This window comes from Cyprinodon tularosa, unplaced genomic scaffold (genome assembly GCF_016077235.1).
Source record: "Cyprinodon tularosa strain WSP-4 unplaced genomic scaffold, ASM1607723v1 ctg390, whole genome shotgun sequence".
Taxonomy (NCBI): Eukaryota; Metazoa; Chordata; class Actinopteri; order Cyprinodontiformes; family Cyprinodontidae; genus Cyprinodon; species Cyprinodon tularosa.
This window is the reverse complement of record NW_024039108.1, coordinates 217,631-241,412: the sequence shown is the minus strand read 5'-3', so window position 1 is coordinate 241,412 and position 23,782 is coordinate 217,631. Positions and strand designations below refer to the sequence as shown.

The 23,782-nt window shown below is 39.1% G+C and overlaps 1 protein-coding gene across 15 annotated transcripts in view; it reads left to right on the top strand.

Annotated features, from left to right (window-relative positions):
- ptprt (protein tyrosine phosphatase receptor type T) overlaps positions 1-23,782 on the top strand; it is a 471,678-nt gene that overhangs the window by 241,382 nt on the left and 206,514 nt on the right. For all 15 annotated transcript variants that reach the window (XM_038297556.1, XM_038297553.1, XM_038297554.1 and 12 more), the window contains exons 12-14: positions 9,277-9,478; positions 15,486-15,588; positions 18,308-18,584. In XM_038297556.1, the coding sequence (XP_038153484.1) occupies positions 9,277-9,478; positions 15,486-15,588; positions 18,308-18,584 (582 nt within the window). The remainder of the gene's footprint in view (positions 1-9,276; positions 9,479-15,485; positions 15,589-18,307; positions 18,585-23,782) is intronic.

Here is a 23,782-nt window from a genome sequence, read left to right as displayed (position 1 = left end):
TATACCCTGAGATCCAACAATCAGCTGTTGCTCACTGTTCCTTTTGCCCGCACAGAACTAGGGAAGAAAGCTGACTGAGTTTTTAATCTTTAAATGCTTTTAATTTGAAAGTCAAATAATTTGAAGCAGCCTCAATTATTTTTAAATGTTTTACTTGATTTTTTATTGTGTACTTTAATTGAATGTATCTCTGTTTATTATGTAACTTTGCTGCCTCTTGGCCAGGACTCCCTTGAAAAAAGATTTTTTTTATGGGATTTTTTTTTTTCCTGGTTAAATAAAGGTAAAAAAAAAACCCATCTCCAATCTACAGGAAACATCTCTAACCTTCAGAGCCTAAATTTGAATATTTTATGTGCCACATTTCTTGCATCGACATTTTGCGAATCAGATGAATTTCAAAACTTTGGTATTCTCTGGTTTAAATCTGATCAGCAATTTAAAGTCCAACTTGTTGGAATAATTGAGGACAATTAAAAACAAACTTTTGTAAGAAACAGAATGTTTTTTTTGTGATGATGACACCAAACCTTTGGTCATTTCCAGCTAACTTCTCCAATCAGATGCCATTTACACTAGGAAGTTCTGTGCATAAAACACACATAAAGGGCAAAGAAATGATGAGGAACCAGCAAAGAGTGACTTATGCCCCTGTCACACCTTGACAATTTAGCCTGAAGTACGGAAAATATGGCAAAAACGCTGGCATACATTTTGTATCAGTTATGAGTATGCTGAAACCAGAGATGGCAAAAGTACTCACTTTCTGTACTTGAGTAAAAGTACAGATACTTGTGTTAGAATATACTCTGGTAAAGGTGGAAGTACTGATTAAAATTCTTTACTCAAGTAAAAGTAACAAAGTACAGGCTTGTAAATTTACTTAAAGTATAAAAGTAAAAGTAGAAAGCACTTTTTTCATGCCGTTGCCTACATTTTAAATGGATGTCTGCCAATAGGACTAGATCTCCGTTACGTTCATTTTCAATCATCTCGTCGTCCATGCTACTATGCTAACGCCACCGCCACCAAGCTGCAATGATTTGCCGCGAATGAATACCGCCGAATCTGTTGATTCATCTTGTAGTGGTGCGTCAAATGCAACGTAGATTCCCATCCAATTAGATTGAATTTGGTATTGATGACGTGAAAAATAATAACGGTAACTCCATTGAAATTATTCAAAACTAAAGTAAGGAGACAATTTTTTAAAATGTAAGGAGTAGAAGGTACAGATATTTGTGTAAAAATGTAAGGAGTAGAAGTAAAAAGTCGCCATAAAAATAAGTAGTAAAGTAAAGTAAAAATATCAGAAAAATCTACTTGAGTACAGTAACGAAGTATTTGTACTTTGTTACTTCCCATCTCTGGCTGAAACACGTCGACATATGGCAAATACCTCATGCAATATGTGGGCCGTGAGTTACAGGTAAGTTATCTGATCTGAGGGGAGTGGTGGCCTATAGGTTAGGTTAGTTCGAAACCCACTCCCACAGACTGCCTCTCCGGGTCCCTGAGCAAGACCCTTAACTCCTTAACCCTTAACCATTGCTCCCCAGGCGCCCCATTAAATGCAGAGAGCAAATTTCTCCATTGTGAGATCAATAAAGTCCAATTATTACTGCCGTTGACATTAGTTAAGTGTAAGTTACTCATAAGTCGGCGCTTGTAGCTTATCCAAAACCTATTAGTAACCTGTCCATAACTTATGGGTAACTTATCAAGAACTTATATCCAAAGCACATCAATGTATCTGACGTGTTCCAGAAGACCGCTAAGCATGTTTCTAACAGCTACTGTATAATGGCGTATTGGCAGCGTTTTGGTACAAAGGGGTTCACAGGAGGAAACCGTCAGTTCTCCTCCAGACTTCATCCCCATCATAGGGTGAGCCAGAAGGTGAGTGTGATGGGTCCTCCCCACGTTCACGCCCACCACCAACAAACTTCCAATCAGACATGATTCTGAATCTACTGCGACTACAAACCTACTTTCTTTCTTTTCTTTTTATTTATTTATTTATTTTTTGGTTGCTGGTAAACAGCAGCTCAAAGACTTTTTATGCAGGCCTGGCGCCTCCAGATCATCCCTGTCCCCCTTGGGACACTGGCTTGTGCATCATTTCATGGGCATTACGCTGCTGTGCATTACGCATAAGTTAGGCTGTCGTTGGACATAAGTTCTGGACTCATCATGAATACGCTATGTATACGCCCAGCATTGAAAAAATAAATAGAAAGTTCAGCGTATGCCAGCGTTTTAGGAAATTGTGGGACGTCAGAAATACGCTGGCTAAATCGGTAAGGTGTGACAGGACCCTGAACAGGTGGACCATGAATGGGAGACAGAAACAATGGGTGGACTAATTAAAAGAAGAGGAGCAGGTGTGAACAGAGGAAACTAGAAGGGAGCTAGGAGAAGGAGAGTGAGACAACACAGGGTAAAGAAGAAATACATAGGAACTCTAAAACAAGCAGAACACAACTCAAAATGGAAATGAAACCAATAAATCTCAAAAAGAAACTTTAAACAGACCGAAACCATGACAGAAACAGTCTAGCTGATCTCTGTGAATCTGTTTTATGTTGCCTCCAATGTTTTTTTTTACCCTCTTTGATTCTAACGTTGCTGAATAAAGCATTCAGTTTGTTCAAATGTTTTTGTTTTTTATTCTCAATCTGCTACAGTATCTCCACCTTTTTCCTTTTCTTCTACATATTCTCTATTTATGTTGCCCTCCTCCCTCCTTTCTGCCCACTAATTCAATCACACACACCCACACATAAGCTCACCGTCCCTCGGGTGAGTTATCCCCCACAGACGCACACTCTATTACCCAAGATGCACTATCCCATTGCGCGCCGGCCTTTTCATTGGCCAATAAAACAACCTGAGCTTTACGGCTCTGCCGATTCCAAGTATATCAACCACAGGGAGGCAGAGAGCGGGAGGGAGGAGGAGAAAAATGGAGGAAAGATGGAGAGATAGCAGAGAATAGGCAGGAGGAGGAATTTGAAATGGTGTGAGAAAAGACATGGGAAGAGAAAATGCCATTAGGAGTAATAAAATGAAGAAAGATTGTCCTCTCACCGAGCCTGGGAAAAGAAGATGGAAAAAGTGAGCCGGCTAAGAGCAAACTGTGGATAGAGGGAGAGAGCAAAGCCCATAAAAACATGGAGCCATTCATGACTTATAAAATAAGAGCCATTGATGTGCAAAGCAAAACTGCAGCATAGATGAAATAGATGATATTTTATTGTTCCAGCCCCCAAAGTCCCAGCCTGTATAAATAGCTATTGATCCAACATATATTATTCAGCCAGCGAACTTTAAAGCCAGAGAGGCGTCACACACTGACTGCCGTCTCTCTGCTGCATTTTCCAATCTGGTCATCCACTGGTTAAAGGTTTATTCCCACTTTGGTTTTTGTTGTTTTTAAAGATGAGTTTCACTCAAATGTTTGAATCCTTTTACTCCATCAACCCTATATTTAGATATTTATTAACTCAGATGCTGATAAAGGGCTTTAATTCAGTGGCTGAAACAAGAAGATGCTGTAAAACTTTGAGCAACTAAAACATATTTTAACACCTTGTAAAGAGACCAACAGATTTATTGAAAATGTATTTATTCATTTATTTCTCATACTTGGTTCAAAAAACTTTGCTGCCAGTGACCTGAAATCTCTGCTGTAATAGTTCCTTTAAAGGTCATAAACTCTAAAATTATTACATGGTGTTCAATAAATGATAAGTGTTTTTAATTAAGAGTAATTTAATTTGAATGTTCTTTACTGGAGGCATCCATGTTTGTCAAAGAACACTACTGCCAACTACTGGTTTGTGACGTCACGGTGCGGTATCGGCTGTTGATCAAGTCCCAGTGCTGTATCTGGTGTTTGTCACAACGCGCTATTATCCAAGTCTTCTTGAAAACATTCTTCTTCCAAATGTTGGCTACATATTACCTGTTTTTTCTCTTTCTTTTCTTTCACCCGATGTATTCCAATATCCAACTGCCATGAGCTTTGTAAGAGTTTAGCTCTGGTGAATCTCAATGGTGAAGTCCTCTGGAAATCTTAAACAATTGTTGTTGAGTGCAGTAGTTCCCACTGATGTTACTTGTAAAGTGGTGAGAAGAATTATTTTTAAATTTTTTACTGATTAACGCAAAATTCGTTAAATCACCACAAACGTATTAGTTTTAGGTATAGATAATGATCCATTGATTAATCCTTGCTGACCGGACTTCTCCTTTAATTGTTTCAGACCTAGTTTGGTAAAACGCACTCTACCATTTGGAGGTCAAGGTAACACACACTAAGGAGCATAGGTGGGAGACAGCAAGTTATCTCTATACCTTGTGTTTGTTCTGCCCAGCCACTGAACCAATGCACTGGTCAAACCAGATTTAACTCATCTGGTTCAATATCATTTCATAGCTTTAATGTTAAAAATAAACACATTTTTAACGTCTTTCTTCTGCCTGAAATTAGGATTTTTTAAAGAAATTCTTTGCTTCTTTTAATTATTTCTTTGTAGCATTTAAAATAACAGCATTTGCACATAATTTCTACATTAGTAGCCATTCAAAATTTCTCCACTTTCCTTGATGAGTCCTTGGCTGGTCCCCCACAATTCCTTTTAAACATCAATCTTTGTACTAAATTAGTCTTTAAAATCGCGTGCGGCGTGAACATTATTTTTAAATCACGTTTTGATCAGTTACTCCGTTTTCTGAAAAGCCTTTTTCCCCAAATACGTTTTTTCAGGGATGGTTGCTTTATACTTCCACCCACTTCTGGTTATTAATTCAGTCCTGAAAGACAATAGAAGCGAACCAACAAATATTTATGAAAGCTCTATAGAAACCACAATCATGCTTCATAAATGTGTTGTTAGCTCAGTTTGAATAAATTTTGCAACTTTTTGGTGCATTTCGTGAAACTTCTGACATTCCACAAACCTAAACTTCAGTTGCAGATGCTGTTTGGTGGTTTTTTTATGCTAAGTAGGAATTGTTAACTAAACAAAAACCAACTGGAAACATGTTAAATGTGTAAACATTACATAGGTTTATCATTTAAAGAAATGTAGAAAAAAAAAGGTGAAATCTCTGTGAACTGCTCCGTTTTTCCAATCCTTTGGACCCCTAGGGACTGCGACGTACGACCCTCTTATTCAGTGTTTGTAGCTTGTCTTTCCAGCAGCTCTCCTGTCCGGGTCTTTCTGTTCTGCCTCACATTCATGCAAACAGTCACACGTTCACACGTCGCCCTCTCAGCCTGCAGGCTCGGCTTAAGCGAGGTAGCCAGCTGTCGCAGTTTTGGACTGGGCTCTGTTAACGCAGTGACAAGGGGCCCGTCAGACGTCCCAGAGTGTGAAGAGACGGCCGTCCTGCTGCCTCCCTCCACCAAACACCCACACACATATTTCCAGCCTGGAGCTGTTGGCGTCCTGCACATCCTTTGACACTTTTCCTTTTGCTCTTTCAAGCTTTCTCTGCATCATCCTGTCTTTATCTTAACCTTTTGCAACAATAATGGAGTTAGACCTGGTTTAACAGTTCAGTCCATTCTCAAGGGTGAGGCAGGATCCAGCTGATGCACTGCCAACGAGATGCAGAGCCGCCCACAGTGGCCCCGATGCAGCAACCCCAGTGAGCAGGCAGGAGTCCGTAGCCTGGTCAGGGTTCCTGATCAGAACCAGAAAAGGCAAATTCGTTCTATGTGTCCACAGAGAGTTTTGGCAGGTTCAGGATTCCAAGACTCAAACAGGAAGTTCAAGCAGACACGTTCGGATGCAGACATGGGGCAGAACAAGACGTATGAGGAAAACCATGGAACTTTAAACTGCCTCCCCCACTGAGCCAAAACAGGATCAGGGTGCACTCAGAGGATAAGAGACAGGACTACAAAGCTTTAAACTAGCTCCCCCCTGCCAAGTCAAAACAGAAACAGGGCACGCTCAGCAGAGAAGAGCCAGGAAACACACCCAGACACACACCAAGAGAAAACAAATAACCCCCTCTAACCACTGGCCTCCGAGAACAGGAACATGAACCTTGGAAAACACTAAAACTAATGAACAAACATACATCAATGATCTGGCTCGGATAGCTAGGCTGAACAGTATATCAAGCAGAAGAAGCAGGTGGATAAGGTGATGATTATTAGTGACTGGGGAGGGTTTGACAGGTGAGTGATGTGAGCAATTAGATCAACTATCAGGGCTGTGATCAAGACAGAATATTGAATATTCAAACATAGCTACTGAAAAAAGGACAAACAGGATGGTTTTCTCGTATTCTGCTGCATTTTCTTTTCCACTTAGAGCCTTGAGTTAAGCTGCGCCCCCTGACACCAGAAAGTGCTAACTTGTAGAGGGATGTTGACGGAAGGAACTCTGCAGAAACACTGAAACCATCTCACTCTGGGGAAAAAAAGAAGACTTACAAAAAACTACAGCATTAAACGAGAGGATTATCATAAGTTTTAGTTAATGTTTTAGTAAGGTTTTATAATGTTTGCAGTTTCAGTTCCAAATCTCTTCGTCAATGCTAGCTGTCGCTGATTTAACTTCCTAGCATTGCTGTTCTCTACTCTCTTCAGTCAGTGTCATTTTTCCATCCTGAGTTATTGACATACTTGACAAACCTTTGGCTTTTCTCTTCCAGTTTTATTTCTTTTACTAGCTTCTTTTATCGTGTTCTATTTTATCTTTTAATTTACGTAAAGCGATTTGTCTTTGCACTGAATTGTGCTATACACATTACTCTGACTGGGTATCATGTAGGGTGAGCCGATTCAATTGTTGATGCATAGCTAACGATACAAATTGATTCTCAAAATAGCTGACCTTGATTTGATTTGACTCCTATATCAATATTTATTACTTTCAAAATAACACTAACAAAACCAGCCAAATATTATATTTATGTTCAATTTATTGAAGACCGACCGGCAAACCACTTGAAATGCAACAAACCAGTTTGCTAACCTGGGATGGTCATGTTAGCTGCACTGTCTCTGACAATGGCCAGCACTCTGTCAGATCAGCATACCTCGTCAGATCAGCATACCCATAGTCAATATGCATAGACATCAGATTTGCGCTTATCCCTTTAATTTTGTATGAAAAATAGACTTTAAACTACCTCAACCGGTGTGTATCCCGTTAGTCATGTACAAAAAAAACCCAACAATTTAAGGTCATATGCTTAAAAAAACACCAAAAAGAAAGTAATTTGACCCTGTGCTCCCTTAGCTTAATATTAAGTTAAAGGAACCATAATAATTGTCCCGATCTGCTCCATGAGTTTAATTTTTTTAGATTAAACTGTTGAAGTCTGGGTGAAAAACAATGTCTGACTTCATTCGTTCAAGTTCGTAGAATTTTCATTTATTACTTTTGTCAGATTCAAGGTATTTCTGTGACCATTTTGGTTTGTTTTTTTTTTCTTCCAGAAAATTATAAACACAGTTTTTTCTTTGTGTGTAATACCAAGTGCAGTTCTAATCAGGTAGAAGTTTTCCATTTACCAACTCAAATATTCCAGAATTAAGTTCTTGTTTTAGAGAAGTCTTAACAATTAAAGTATAGGAGATAGAGTTATGTTGGTATCAATCTGACACTGAGTTAATTAAGGGCCTGATACTGTTAAAATCTGTATTATACATTTATCATAAAACATCTGACCTGTTAGATTTTTTATTTTGTTAAAACCTTGGACTGAATTTAGAGAAATTATATAAAACAGAATAAAGTTAAGTTTATCCTCACCACTGCTAATATCATCTGGATTTATCTAAATAAATAAAAAAATAAAATAAAACATTTATGCAAACATCATAATTATTATTTAAAAAAAACACTGAAAGAATAATCCTCAGAAGCCTCACTGTGGGCCAGCTTGCTGTGATTTATTTAATGTACCTCATATAAGTTTTTCTCTTTTTTTAAAATATGTTTTTCCTCAATTTTAGCCGTATTGTTACCAGTGGAATAATATGACTCACAAAAAAACATCTATTATCTAATTTCCATTGCATAACATCTAATTATTTTATTTTAGGGTCAGAAACACTTGTTCCACTGAGAGATAATTTGATTTACGTTCTCAAATTTAGAGTAAAAACTCTGTTTTGAGGAAATATTTGCAGTGTAGCTCTTAGACCAAACAGGATGCAGTAAAGGTGAAGCACGGATCAGATCCTGATAGATTGTTTCGACATCCTCAATGAGGTTCAACTATGAGGTTCATTTAGGACACTCTGATAAATGTCTGAATGCAGCGTTAGCGTAACAGCCCCCTAATGGCGTAACGACACAACAATACAACCGGGAAGCATCTGCTGTCTCTGCTTACCGGTATTTACGCCATTGCACCCCCTCATATCCCACTTTAATAGTAATTATTTCAGGCTTCTTCAGTGGATTTAAAAAAAATAGTTGTCCATCTGAGTGGCGTTCCCCCTCCTCCCACCTAGTCGCTCGGTTTATACCGAGACGTTTCCAAACAGCCAGAGGCCCAGTGCTGAAATGTGTTGAATGGCTCTCAGTCAATAGCGGCGGCGTTGAGCAGCTGTCCTCTGCCCATCACGCACGCATGTCTGAGCTGATGTGTGGAGTCATTGATGTGTGGAAACTGGCCGAAAGCGTCGCTGCCACAGACATCGACGGCTCTTTAAAAAACTCCTGCTGAAAGCATTTGTGACGGTTTGGCCGACGGGGTCAATGTGTTCAATCTGCTTTATGTTTTCAGAGTGGAGATCACAATGAGACACACTGACCTGCTGTAAATAGCCGTCGCCACCAAATTGATCCCTGCAACATTTAACGGATGATTTAATACCTCAGGATTGATTCTCTGGGCGGCTGTGATGTGACAGCTGAGGGGGGCGGGTTGTCAATGAACGGTGATTGTGGCCGTTTGTTTTCAGCATGGATTTCAACTTCAGAGAAAAATAATCCGAATTATATCCAAGGTCAAGTTATGTTGGATGCTTAAGCTACATATTGTGTGGTTGACCAAATAAAGTGAGGATTTAACAAATCGTACCATAGCTGTAGCTTCGTTGACCTTGTTTTAAGATTGATGCCATCTTCAAAAACAAGTTCTCATAGGGAAATAATCTGCCAGCGCAGGAAGACAATTCCACCAGGAAATTTTATATAAGGATAAATATTCTTAAATGGAGAGTTTGGTTCCCACACAGAGTGTAAAAAGGATATTAGTAATGCTTTAGAATAAGACAATCCTTCTGTCTGTCTCCAGATCACCTACAAGGCCCTGAGTTCCCTGGATCCCAGCGCCGACCTCACCACCCAGAGGGGAAGAGTTTTCAAGCTGAGGAACGAGACCCATCACCTGTTCGTCAGCCTCTACCCTGGAACCACCTACTTCTTCACCCTGAAGGCGTCCACCAACAAGGGCTTCGGGCCGCCGGTCACCACCCGCATAACCACCAAGATAGCAGGTAAAGGACACTGGTTTTGGACTCAGCTGGGCTCACCGGGTTTGTTTTGCCTTTTCTCATCGACACTTTGAGGTTACAAGAGCAATTAAAGGGATTTTGATTTTCTAAGAAAGAAACAGTTAAACAGATGAGCTTTGAGTCAGTGTCTGTGTCAAAGAATGAAAAAGAGAACATCCAGTTAGTCAAGGCCAGATTAAGCTACTGTGATGAGAAAAAGCACAGAGAACATAACATAACGTTAGTTAGTTAGTTAGTTTATTATATACATTATATAAACAGAAAATAAAACAGAATGATGAAAAGGGATCCCTATGTCCTCCAGCAGTCTAAACCTATAACAGCATTAAAACTGAAAGTACAACTAAATATAGAAATTTAAACATCGTCAACATGTACAGTAAAAGTTAAGGGAGGCGAAATGTCTTCATCTGATCCATCATGTGCAAATTTACCCAGCCTGCCTGTCTTCATTCAGCTATTACTTCATGTACAGTGAGTAGCAGAAAGTACAAATAGTTGTGTTTAAATGTAGGGAGCAAAACAAAAAAAGTCCCCAGAAAAATCTATATTTCAGTACAGAGATTGAAAAATGCTACATAAGTTCTGGTCCTCTGTTACTGTTGGGTTCCATAAAATCTACAGATAAATCCTTTGATTTCTGCCCTGATTCAATGAGCAGATTCTGGCTGCTGCTCCTCTCTGCTCCTGGTAACTTTTGAATCCTGGATGTCCTCCTGTAGGCCGGATTGGTTTGATCTTATCCGGGACAGAGCTGTGCTTCTCATGGCAGACTAACGTCTTCTGTTTTTCTCTGAATGTGCCTCTCTCTGTTCCTGACTGACTGGCAGCTTTCTGACATTTTCTCTCCGTTTGTAATCCTGTTTATCTGCAGGCATCAGTTCACAGAAAATGTCAGTGGCACCAATAAAAAGGCAGAAACAAACTGCTTCATATGACAACATTTCTACACCAGAATTGTCTGGGTTTTTGTTCAGGCTGTTTTTGGAAGGCCGTCCTTTGTTATTTTAATGGGAGAATGACTGATAGCAAAATAAAAGCTCTTTGTTTGTTAGTCCCTCTTTGCCTTTTCTATCTGACTCCTTTCAGTGATTTTAGATTCCTGCTTTCTCTTCATTTTATTTTTTTCTTTCAGCCAAATTTTACTCTTTTGTATTTCACCTTTCAACAATGTGACATTTTTTTCGTAGTTTTCAGTTTCCTCCTCCCTTCAAACAATAGGAGCTTTATTAAAAGAAGAAAGTCTGCATATTGCTCCCATCTTTCCAACATGTAGCTGTGATGCTTCTCAGATTTTAACACTCAAAGAACATCTAAGAGATGTTGCTGCTACCTACTGCTTAAAGTAATGCAAATTCATTCATTCATGGTACTTTTCTGCTCAGAGCAAAAATCAAGTCTTAAAATCTTAGTTTCAATCAACTTGTGTTTTTGATCTTGTTTTATTAATCAGTTTTAAGAACACATATATCATGATTTTTATACAAATCGCAGCAATATTTGCAGCGTACAGGTAGATTTACTGCAAGTAGGTTTCACTACAATAAATTAAATTTGACAATGAAATAAGATGACTAATATTTAAAGCGAGAAAAAAAGACTCCTTTATGCTATCTTTAGTTCATTATATCAAATTCCTCTTTCAAATAAATTTTTCAAATGCACTGATTTAAAAAAAAAATTTACTCAGATTAGTTTTTTTATGTTTATCAAAAAGACTTCTGGATAGTTTGTATATGTATGTATGTATGTATGTGTGTATATATATATATATATATATATATATATACATTTATATTGATTTTCCAATTCTGAATATTTTCATAGCACAAGACTAACAGTCCAGGGTTCATTATTATCTTCAAATGGTGAATGTTCGTGGAACAAAACGGTGCACTTAAGGTGTTAAGTCTAATAATCAGCTTAATACAGTTTAACTGGTTGAAGATTAATTATTCATTCAGGCATTCAGTTTCCCTTTAATCTAAACTTTGTCCAGTTTTGTCTCCTCCTGTCCTCCAGTCTCTGCATCATGGATTATATCTCCTCTATGGTATCTGTCTGTTCCTCCATCTGTGTCAGAATGGTTCATTTCTGCCTCAGTAGAATTTTATCAACAGATTAATAATCTAATCTGTTTTTTTTGGTGAGATCTCAGATTGTAAATTTTTGTTAGATGGGCTGATATGGTGTTTTACTTTCCATTGTATACTCGGTTCATGGTTTCATTAGATGTAAAGTGAGAAATAGTTAGGATTGGTGTCCTCCTCCCTCTTAGGATCACGTCAACTCTTCAGTTTTAGCATTAAAGCTCAGATTCAGGTGAGTCCACCCCCCAACCCTCCCACCACCACATAACCCCCCCACCCCCCCTTCCCACTACCACCCCACCCCCCATATCATCGGCATGTTGCAGACGCAGGCCTCTCTGTCAACACCTGCAGGGATATTTAGCATGACCTTTTCCTCTTAGCCTCCTCCCTTCAATCATTCACACTAATCTTAACAACATCTTGCTATAAGTAGAAAGAAAAGAAAGAGAGATGCTCCATCCTCACATGACAGATACGTCTCCCTCCAAATGTCACGCCATCCTTAATCTTCATTATCTCATTCGAGGTCCAAAGAACAGCCAGATTTTTGAATTAAAGGGACACGGAAAATGGAGAGGGATGGAGGGGTGCTCCTAGTGTTTCTGTTTCACTCAGACGTCTTATTGCTGCAACTCCAGCATGAAGCTGTGACACGTGGAGGTAAAACCTGGAAGTTATAGAAAGTCTCTCAGCACAACGTTCATCCGTCTCTTTGTTTCACTTACAAGCAGCGGATGAGCTTATTGTGATCAGATGAATAATTGTTTGTGACTATGACAGGTGGGCGGAGCAACAGAAACTAAACTCAATAAAAAGGAGAACTCCTCCAACATATCATTACTAAAGTAAAATTACATCATTTCTTAAGTCCAGCTAAAGATTACTTTCCTGATTTCTAAAGAGTCGGGTCTATCTGCTCCTTCTTTAGCAATGAGCTTTGCTTTTAGCCTGTGAATGTAGTTAATCCCTCCGGTTTCAATTCAATTAAATTTATTTATCTAGCACCAATCAAAAACACATAATCTCAAGGCACTTTACAAAGAAAATTCAACCAGTTCATACAGTCAGATTGGTTCAAACTTTTTTATCTAAGAAAAACCTGCTGATTGCATCGACTTATTGACTTGAAGGCAATCCCTCACACCAAGCATACTTGTAGCGACAGTGGACAGGAAAAACTCCCTTTTAACAGAAAGAAACATTAAGGAGAACCAGGCTCAGTGTGAGTGTCCATCTGCTGAGGCCGCCTGGGGTTCAAGGAGACAGAAGCAGAGATACAAAAGGCAACTGTAAACCAGCTCCACAGGTTGCCCCGTCCAGGAGAAACATAGCCAGGCACACCAGCTCCAAGCCAGCTCTCATGTCAGAAGATGAAGAGAGCACATCCAGTTAGTCACAGTCAGAGAAACAGGACTATACTGAAAAACAGGCCGATCTCCAACATCTGTAAACAAAGGTGTTGATGGCAGCAGCGCAGCTATTTATCTCCAGGATGGAGTCACAGCCAAACAGGAACAGACCAGATGAAGCTACTATGAGGAAAAGCAGAGAGAGCAGAACGTAAGAAATTGTACTAACAAATACAGCAGAATGGGAGAATACAGATAGAATGATGAAAAGGGGTCTCTATGTCATCCAGCAGTCTAAGCCTATAGCAGCTCAAATGCAGAAAATAGCTCAGGATAATCTAAGTATTTTTAAAAAGGTATAAGAAAGGTAGAAACACAGTGTGGCCAAGGTATATCAGGCTGTTAACGCAGTTTGTGAGTCAGATAGTGAACCTCTGCCCTTTTGAGGTCAGGACTGTGTGGAGGTCAACTTTCTCCACATGGAGGCAAACAACACACAAAGCTTGTGCTAACAGGAAGTCTCACTCTAACATGAATTTCATGTTGTGTATTTTAGTTTATCCAATGAGGATATGGGGTGATTTTACTCTGATAAAACCAGTGATACTTCTTAATGTTATTAACTTAGAAAAAAGCACAGGACAGCAAAACCACTCCTGAAAGTATATCTTGATTAAAAGGTTTCTCAAGTAAATGTAACTAATTTCTAAACTGGTAAAAATACGGGACGTCTAAGATCATTACAAAAACCTTAATAAATCTCAGCAAATGTCTTCTTTCTTTGAGATTTTTAAACCTTGAAACAAGTGTAGGCAACACTTACAATTAGAAATGATGTCATAAAACTAGATAAATGATCTTAGGCCTCTAAACAGAAGTTTTTTGATCAGTGAGAATCAAATCATTTGTTGAGTCCCTCCTCTGAACAGGACGATGCGTTAGAGGTGATGGATGCTGTTGGGGCTCAAAATGTTAGAATTTTCTTTTGAAAAATATCAAAACACTGGAGACGATTCACTTCATCTGTCCACCGGAGTGGGGAAAACCGTTTATTGACAAGTCGAATTCTAACATGCTGTCCTAAAATAATACCATACAGTGCTCACATCTCAAAAGCTTTTTTCCTACAAAGCTGCCCCATCCCTCTCAGTGTATTTATCCTCTTTTCTGTAACATAGTGTGAATGTATGTGCACGACATGTGGAAATCTAACTGGAATGTGTGTGTGTGGTGTTTTTCCATGATGGCCTGAAAAGAAAAAAAAATGTGATTGCCAAAATTCTCTGATGCATAAACCGTTCTTTCACCTCTTCACTCGATTTTATTCTGTGTGTAAATGTTTCCTGTTCAAACATTCTTTTACCTATATCCTCTGTGCGTTGCTAAGTATGAATACTGAATTAAAGTTGAGATGACGAGATTAAAGTCGCCCTGTCGACTTTAAACTCGTCATTTCGAGAATAAAGTTGAAATGACTGACATGTTCTCAAATTCAGAACTGCGAGCCTGGGTAAGCATAGGGAAAGATGTTACGTTATTATTGGTAGGCCACCGCTTCCTGTGATGATTATATAGTTGCAGCACGTCAAAGACTACCTTCACTCTTAAAACGCAGACTGCAGCTGTGGAGCGCGGTTGCTCTTTTCTCCAAACTTTGGAATGTTGAGATTATAGTCGCCACGATATATCAACTTTATTCTCGAAATGGCGAGTTTAAAGTCGACACGTCGAGATTAAACTCAACATGACATTTCAACTTTATTCTCGAGATGTTGAGTTTAATGTCGACATGTCGACTTTAAAGTCGACATGTCGAGTTTAATCTCGTCATGGCAAAAATATTTTTTCTCTTCATGTGTGGCCCTAATACTCCGTCGTAGAAACATGTTTACACAGTTTGAAATGGCCTCAAATTATATTGATCCATCAATGGTTTATTGAACCGTGTTAAGCCGGGCATACACAGTGCAATTTTTTTCAATCCTTGCATGCATGTATAGCTCACACTGTACGACGAAACCCTGCGGTTGGTCGTACAGTTCGAGTTCACAGCTCACATTGTTCGACCTGACGTGTTTGATTTTCTCCCGACTTCATGATTCCTGATCGGGAGGTGGTCGTGAAAGGCTGATCGCTCCTCGTTATCCCCTGTACATTAATTCTGGAAAGTCGGCCCGAAAAGGGCAAAAAATCTTACAGTGTATGCCCGGCTTAAATCATTTGGGACGTCTCTAAACTAAACATGAGGTTAACCATCAGGATGAGGTTTGCTTTATTCTAACACTGACATGAGCTCAGATTTAAAGTAGAAACTATAAAGAACATGTGAATGAATCAACCAAACAGAAAACATTTACAATTCAGAATAATAGAAATCTGATGACTGATTTGAAAGTTTAATTTTACAGTAAAAGTTTCTTCCAAATCCTTATGTGGTATTTTTGCTGTATTTCTGGGCCATATTTGAATAACATAGACTGTACAGTTATGGCTGTCCTTCATTAAAGGTTCCCACAGTTTTCATGCTGCAGAAACGTCTCGTTTCAGCTCCCATGATGCCTGAGTATGAATCAGAAAGCGCGCTCAATGAGACGGAGACGACCATCACCATCCTGCTGAAGCCAGCCCAGTCCAGAGGAGCTCCCATCAGGTTCGCCTCTTTATTCTGTCTCTAAAATAATCAACCTTCATCCTGGTTGTTCACTCTATAGTCACCTTACCTTCCTTTGCGGCTCACTCTGTTTCCATCCAGCTCTCTTCCTCTGGAGAGACAATTCAACCAGATAATCACCTGCTCATTTGTCATTTATACTCTTAAATGTCTTAGCTTTTATTGCTCAAAAAGTGTGGCATCTGTTTCATTCTATTTGTAAAACCAGTTGCATAAACATAAAGTTGACCACATTGTTCTTTTATTTTAAACCAAATGCGTAATCAGAGCTACAAAATTCTACAGAAACTCAGGTGTCCAAGAATTCACCAACATGGTGCGGATTATTATTCAATGTTTTTCAAACCTTCTACTTTTTTATATTTTGTTAATTAATCTCCAACGTTTTTCATAATTGAAGCTTCAGTTGTATTTATAGTTCTGTAAAAAGTGAAATTCTTCAACATTTTAGATCATAAAAGCCAACTGTATAGTTACTTTGACTAGTAACTAGTTCCCTTGATTGCGCAGTAACTGAGTAACTTTTTTAGAAAAGTAATTAGTAACTTTAACAAATTATTGTTTTTAAGTAATGTTTCCAACACTGAAAAGCAATAAACACATCTCTACCAAACTTATTCCAGCATCAGCAGGAATAAGTATTGATAACTTTAGATTTAGATGACATAAAACCGACAGATGTATCCAGTATTCAAGGCGAGTCAGACAATCGGACATTTGAAAGTGTCCAATGACAGGGATGATAAAACAGAAAGGAACAGAAAGATGGCCTGTTGAGGATAAGTGAACCGCAGCGGCTGTAGGAGGGGGGTGGGGCACCGCTCAATCACTGACGCTCTGGTTTAACAGTTCAGTCCGTCCTCTCCGAGGAAGACAAGATCCAGCCGATGGACTCCTAAACGAGCTGCGGCTCAGAGCCGTCCAAAACGTCCCCGATGAAGCAGACAGGATAACGATCCAGGTCTGAGAAACGGTTCAGAACTGGACAGTTCCGAGACCCAGGAGTCCGTAGCCCAACCAGGGTTTCCGATCCGAACAGGAACAGAAAGATCCAGGGTTCCAGGAATCCACAGAGCGTTCAGGCAGGTTCAGAGTTCCATTAGTCCAGCACGAGCTCAGACAGACACGCTCATACGAAGACAGGCAGGCTCAGAGGTAGAGGAACATAGACAAGACATGGTACCAGGATAAATGCCGAACTTTAAACTGCTCCCCCCCTAGGAGCCAGGATCATGGGACTAAAACTGACCTCCCACAGCAATAAACCCTCTAAATCCACTGTCCTCTGGGGACGGGAACATGAACCTTGGACTTAACTAAAACTCATGTAACAAACATGAATAACTGAGACAACAGCATAACACGAACAAACTAAGAATAAACTAAGAAATACTAACGAATAATGATCTGGCCCCGATAGCTGGGCTGAATAGCAGAGGGAGCAGGTGAATTAGATAAATGATAATTAGAGAGCGGGGACGGAACAGCAGGTGAATGAAGTGAGTAATCAGATCAGCTACCATGGCTGCGATCATGACATCAGAGCTGTTAAACCCGAGCAAGGGGATAAAAAATATCTAACTCACGTTTCATATTCTTTCAACTTTTTAAAGTTCCCTCAGAGTTTCTCATAAGATGGAAACATGGCGTCTCTGATCTTAAACCAGCGCACTCCGTCTTCTTATTCTGTGCTCCCTCTAAAAGCTGTCTTTCATCCAAAGCGGTAGAACGTTCAGGACGTGACATGGAGAGAGACCCATCTTTGGTCATCAGCAATTATTTTTTATGAAAGCCGCCAAACAGGAGCTAGGGATAATTGGCGGCGGCCCCCTCTTCACAGAAACATACATTTCCCTAATTGTGTATAATTGTGAAGCGAATTCTTGGCGTAGAGGGTGGAGGTAATTGCAGAGGGCTGCTGCATTTGTCCTGGCCGCTAAAGGAGGCCCTTAACCATTCATGGAGTCTCAGAGCATAATGGAGACTCTCACACACACAGAGACCAAAGCACATTTAAGAGTAGAAACAGAGCAACACCTGTGCAGATAAACACACAGCTGTTAGCATCCATTAATGCACAAACTTGATTTTCATTCTTCTGTTTTTATCTAGAATTAGGTTGTTGGATGTGAGCCTTTGGATGCTGGTCTTACCAATGTATAAATATCTATATGTATAAAGATCTATGGCAGCATTACACTGTCAAGCTGCTGCCTACCTTTGTGAAGCAGGAAAAAGACTAATACAAAGTGAATCCGGTAGAACATTTTATTGCCTACCTGGAATGGGTGACAATAGTTGAATAAACTTTTGGCTATCAAAATGGCATCAGTGCGCTATTTGTTTGTACTCACTGATGCCGATACCACCATTTTAGTGCTGGATCTGGCCCCGACTGATACTTGTTTTGGTATCGGTGCAACACTAATTAGAATGATATAATTTGATAACATCCACTTGAAATAAGACAATACAGTTGTTTTTTTTCCTATTTGAAGTGTAAAATGTCTCTTTAACTTCCTCAATCCAAGAACAAATACATTTATTTATTATTTATTTCCAGCATAAGCTTAGAAATAGGACTATATGCTTGTAAACTTTGAAGGAATTTTACCTTAATAAGGAGTTTTCTAGACAACTTTATCTGTCAGTGTTTTGTTGCCTGATTTTCTATAGAAATCAACTCTTTTTTTTTCAGCTCCTACCAGCTTGTTGTGAAGGAGGAGAGAAAGTCTAAAAGCCGCCGTGCCGCCTCTGAAGCTCCGGAGTGTTTTTCTGCCATTTTCAGCTTCAGGAACGCCTCCATCCTGAACTCTGCGTACTACATGGCTGCTGATCTGCCGCCATCCAGCCTCACGGTTGTGCAGCCGTTCACGGTTGGGGACAACAAGAGCTACGGAGGCTTCTTGAACCCTCCGCTCTCACCTGCCAAGAGCTACAGCATCTACTTCCAGGCAATGAGCAGGGCCAATGGGGTGAGTCTGAACTCTGGCTTCAGAGATAATGAATGCTTTTAGTTGAAGGATTCAAAAGCAAACCGAGAAACAAACTTCTACGCTGCCTTGAACATTCAGCACAAACACATTTAATTGAGTCTTTTAAACACCTGGTGCTCATGAATGAAGGCTGGTTTATACTCAAAAACCAAGTCGTCTGCATGTGTGTCGCAGTTAACACAAATATGCTCCCGCCTCTCCCGCAGACACTCTGCTGCAAAATAGTAGGTGACCGCCGACAGTGTCACAGACAGGAGCCCTCTGATTGGTAAAATCTACATCCACTCTACACTATTTCCTTTTTGGTACCTTACCGGCCTTTGTTTTTATGACCGCCATTGTGGTAAACGATTGGTTAAGTTGGACCAGCTGGAAGAGCGAGGTGCACGAGAACACTGGGACACTTTTTCACCTGGATCCCTGCTCTTTTTGGCCCTCATGTCCCTCCGTTGTCGCACAAACTTGCCCTCACTTCCTCACCACCTCGGTCGTATCTAGACCCACCGCTAGTTCCTGATTGACTCTCTTGCATTGTGGCGTTAAATAACAGCGTAAACCAAACTTCAATGATGGGCATAAATCTGAAATATCTGTACAAGCTCACTGCGACACACTGCTGCGGGAGGAAAACCAGCCCTTAAGTGCCGCTTATAGTTTTAGACCGAAACATTGAAAACAATTGGTTATTTTATATATTTTAGTTTTAAGTTTATTGTTAGTTTATTATCTGTTATTTATGTAGTTTGAACTATGCAATAGTGCTGGACGATATGAAGAAAATCTAATATCATAATATATTTGGTCTATATCGTGATACACGATATATATCACGATATGTTTTAAATTACCTTAAAAAAACAATAGAGTGCATAAAATTGCACTCATATACTCCATTTAAAACTTTTGGTTTCAAATTTAATTAAATTTTATTTTTATCAGCTCAAGGTTTTTCACTAATAATTCTGCCACATTATGTGTTTGGGTGTCAGTAGTAGACCTTTAACAAGATCCCAGCAACAAAACAGGAAACAAAGCCAAAACACGCAATACTAAATAAAATGCAAAATAAACAAGGGCTTTTTTGTGCATAATAAAAATAAAAGGGTAATGAAAAAAAGAAATTGACCTAAAATTGCAAAAACAAAATTGGAAATACTGTCCAATTTAGATCATTATCAGAGCATCTCCAAACTATTTGCACTGATCTTTACCTGCAGGGAATTTTAAAGTAGCACAAAAAGTTATAAATTTGAGAACATTGCCAAATTTAGAGAATGGCTGCAAAACCTCTGAACATCACATCACAGGTTTAAAAAACATTTAAATATCGTAAAAATAGCTTCTGTAATTTCCCTCCATCTCCCTCCTTTCCTCTCATATGGGATTGCTTTTTTAAACGATGAGACCAAAGTCATAGAGTGCAAAAGAGTCAATTTAACTATCGTTAAATCTTTAGAAAAGGGAAGTTAGCGTCAGGATCAAAACATCTTCTCAGATATATTCGAACGATGATTTACAACGACTGAATGATGCTTCACTGTCACTTTAAACACTCATTCATTATCCTGTGATTTGATTTTGATTTTACGTTAGCTTCTGCTAATGGTGTTAGCTCTAGCTAACATAGTAAACAATAAATCAAAAGCCGATCACATTTGTTTGTGTCCACAGATATCTCACGTATAACGGTTCACGAAAACTTTGAGTGTGGAATCGTCAAACAGTTTTAAAACTTTAAACACTAACTGTTTCTAGTCAGGCCTTATCTTTTGGACCTTTTGGTCATGTGTTTTTATTTTACTGCCATGCAGGTTTTTTTTTTATGGAGGACCATCTCTGCCATATTTTAAAATAAATACAGAAATAAATAAATGCTCAGTAAATAAATAAGCACACAATTAATTGCCCCCCAAAATACAATAAACAAATAAATGTAGGTAGAAATTAAATTATGCAAGGAGGCATAAATGTATCTAGCTTTTTTATTTATCCGCCTTTGTAATAATTACCTTATTTATGTATTGTCTTCTATAATCTTCAACTTTATTTATTTATTACTTTTTTATATTTATTTATGTGCATGTGATAATATTTTTGTCTGTTTTATTCTTCCTTTCTATTTTTTACCCTATTTATTTCTACAATGCTATTTATTTCTGCCTGTCGTTTTTACATTTCTGTCTGCATTCCTGCATCATTATGCAAATGAGGAGGGGTGTGTCTTAAAGGGTCAACAAATAAATAAAGAAGCTTATTAAAAGAGATTCATACATTTATGTCTCACTGTATAATTTAATTTCTACCTACATTTATCAGTTTATTGTATTCTGGGGCGCAATTATTTGTATGCTTATTTGTTTATTTATTGAGCATTTATTTATTTCTGTATTTATTTTTAAAAATGGCAGAGTTGGTCCTCCATATTTTTTTAGGCTCTTTTATTAAATCAAAGGGGAAGCTTTTCTTCCACTGACCCCTTTTTATCAATTAATCCCACCGACTGCTGATCCTCCATCTTCGACCAGCTCCTTGCTTTAGAAGTATCTCAAGAATCAAACTTCACTTTGTTCAATTTCCATAACACTTTAAAACCCTTTGAGGCTTGTTTTAATATCCTCCTGCCGTAACCCGGGTAACGGTGCAGAGAGCGATGCCTGGTGAGTCGGCCGAAGCCGTGATTCGCCCCTCGATGCTCCCACATGGAGATGGACAGTGAGGTGGAGGGCTGTACTTCCTGCATGGCTGATGGATTCAGGCTCATGTTCAGACCTTAAATCAGGTCATTTTCAGGCTCCCTATTTGATTGGATCGCAGTCGATCCAATCAGAGTTAGATTTGTCCGGATCACGGAGTGGAAAATTGTGGGTGTGCTGTGGGGCGATGGTGGAGAAAGTAAATAGAAATATAAGTGGGCCTGTTCAGCCACCATAACCCAAATGATTTGATGGGGAAGTCAGGCTTAGAAAATGGGCCCTCAGTTGGATTATTACTTTCTATATTTGCGCATTCTGCCCATCCTTACTATTCCCAGATTGAAACTGTTGCTGGCATTTCAAGACGAGAGACATATTAAAATTTGTCCATTCGCTTTCCCAGCGGCTGACGTTTTTACTGCAGGGCCAAATCAAATGCTGAAGCTTTAGACTCCTCATTTCAGGAGCAGATAGGTGTGAAGGTGATATTTGTCAATCAAGGATTTAACTAATCTGCTTTTCTCACAAAGGGATTTGATTTAATTTCTCTTTCTGTCACTCACTGCTGTGGGAGTCAGCGTCGGTTTGTCCCGAAGGCTGCAGATGCTTCTTGTTTGCAAAGAAACTCCTTGTTTTGCTGTTAGACGGCTATGTTGGTGTCAGAGTTTGATCCTGTGGATGAAAGAGCTGCTCATTCCCTGCCAGTCTTGGATAATCCGACTATTTTAGTTTTCCCCAATGAGATCCCCCTGTCCATCAAACCAGAGCCACGCCTTCCTCCCAGCCTTTTATTCTCAGTCAGGAGAACATTTAGGAGGAAACTGTTCCTCAATCCTCCCACTCTCTCTTCTTTATTTTCATCTGTGTGTCTTTTCACAGCATTTTAGGCATAAATAAACCGGCTTCCTACAGGTACGAAGTGAACTTTGTTCTATTTTTGTTTTCAGGCCAAAACTTGCTTGTAAATTAATGTGAAAAAACACAATACAGAAAATCAACTTTAACCCTGTAATGCCGAATGTATCATATTTGATACATACGGTTTCTGAAATGTTTTGCATCTGACACCTTTTGCATAATTTAATGGTAAAAACTTTGCTCAAAATCCTATTGTACACAATCAGATATACCTGATAACAGAGGGCAGAAGACTACACAAAAAATAATCTTGACCTAATCGCATAGTAATAAATTATTAATATCAAAAATTTATTTCTGTTTTTTTCTTTTTACATATTTTGTTAAAAGGCCAATTAAGGACTTCAAAAAAAAAAAAAAGTAATTTTCTGTTTTGTTTTATTCTTGGGTTGGACTTTAAAGGGTTAAAACAAAAAGAGTTTCTGCTTATTACTCAGATTTAATTTTTCAAATTATTTTAATTGTTTTGCAATTGTTTATGTTTTTTATTTCTTTTTTAAATGTTTGATTTTTTAGATAAAGTTTTTTTTAATGTAATTATTTTCAAATTGTGTTTCACATTCTCATTCTTTCCCTTTGGGGGGAGCGAGCAGCAAAGAACCATTTCTATTGGTCAAGAGTGAGTGTTTGTATTGGGCTGGAAGTGAAGACAATGTGATCTTTAAAATGCAAAAAAAAAAAAAAAGAGAAAATCTCAAGCATAAATAAAGTTTGAAAATAAATTTTATTTTTAAGAGAAAACATATAAATTCGATTGGCAGGTCATCACCTCCTGAAATTAAGGGCAAATACATCATTAGAAAAAATTACTTTTTGAGATCAGTTTTGCCTTATAAAATTTAAAATTAATTAACAATAACAGCATAATTAGACACTGCACAAAGCATTGTTCAGTGGGATTATTTAAGTATGGAGTGAAAGCTTAGACTTAAAAACACCAGTCCAAGTATCGTCACATTACCACTTAGGCCAGTACAAACCTGGTTAGACACCTGTAAAGGGCCTACTGTCATAAAACAGGACAGGTAGACCCAGTATTCAAGGTGAGACAGTCAGGTAAATTAAAAATGTTTATTTAGAAAACAACGAAGGGCACAGAACAAAAGCGTGGGACTGTGGAGCTGCGGCTCGGACACTTGGACACCCTGAAGGGAGGAACACAGGTAAGTGACCATGATCATCTGACAGGAGATGATTATCTGTTTGGGTCACTTACCTGGTTTGAGAGTTCAGTCCACCTTCTTTGAAAGGGGTGATATCCAGCCGATGGGACACTGGCTGGCGCCATCCAGAGTGTCCCAGATGCTGCAGCCCTGGAGAACAAGCTGGAAGCCGACCCTGGTCAGGGGAAAACAGAACAGACAGCACCAGTCCAGGAATCCAAGAGTCCTCAGCTGATCAGCGGTTCCGACCCAAACAGGAACATAGGGATCTAGGCTACCAGGATTCCTTAGAGCGTGGAGGCAGGTTCAGATACAGACGGGTCCAGAAGCGTCTCCAGACAGACAGCCACAGAAGCAGACGGGCAGGCTGGGTGGTTGAGTGAAGCAGAGACAAGACGGGGCA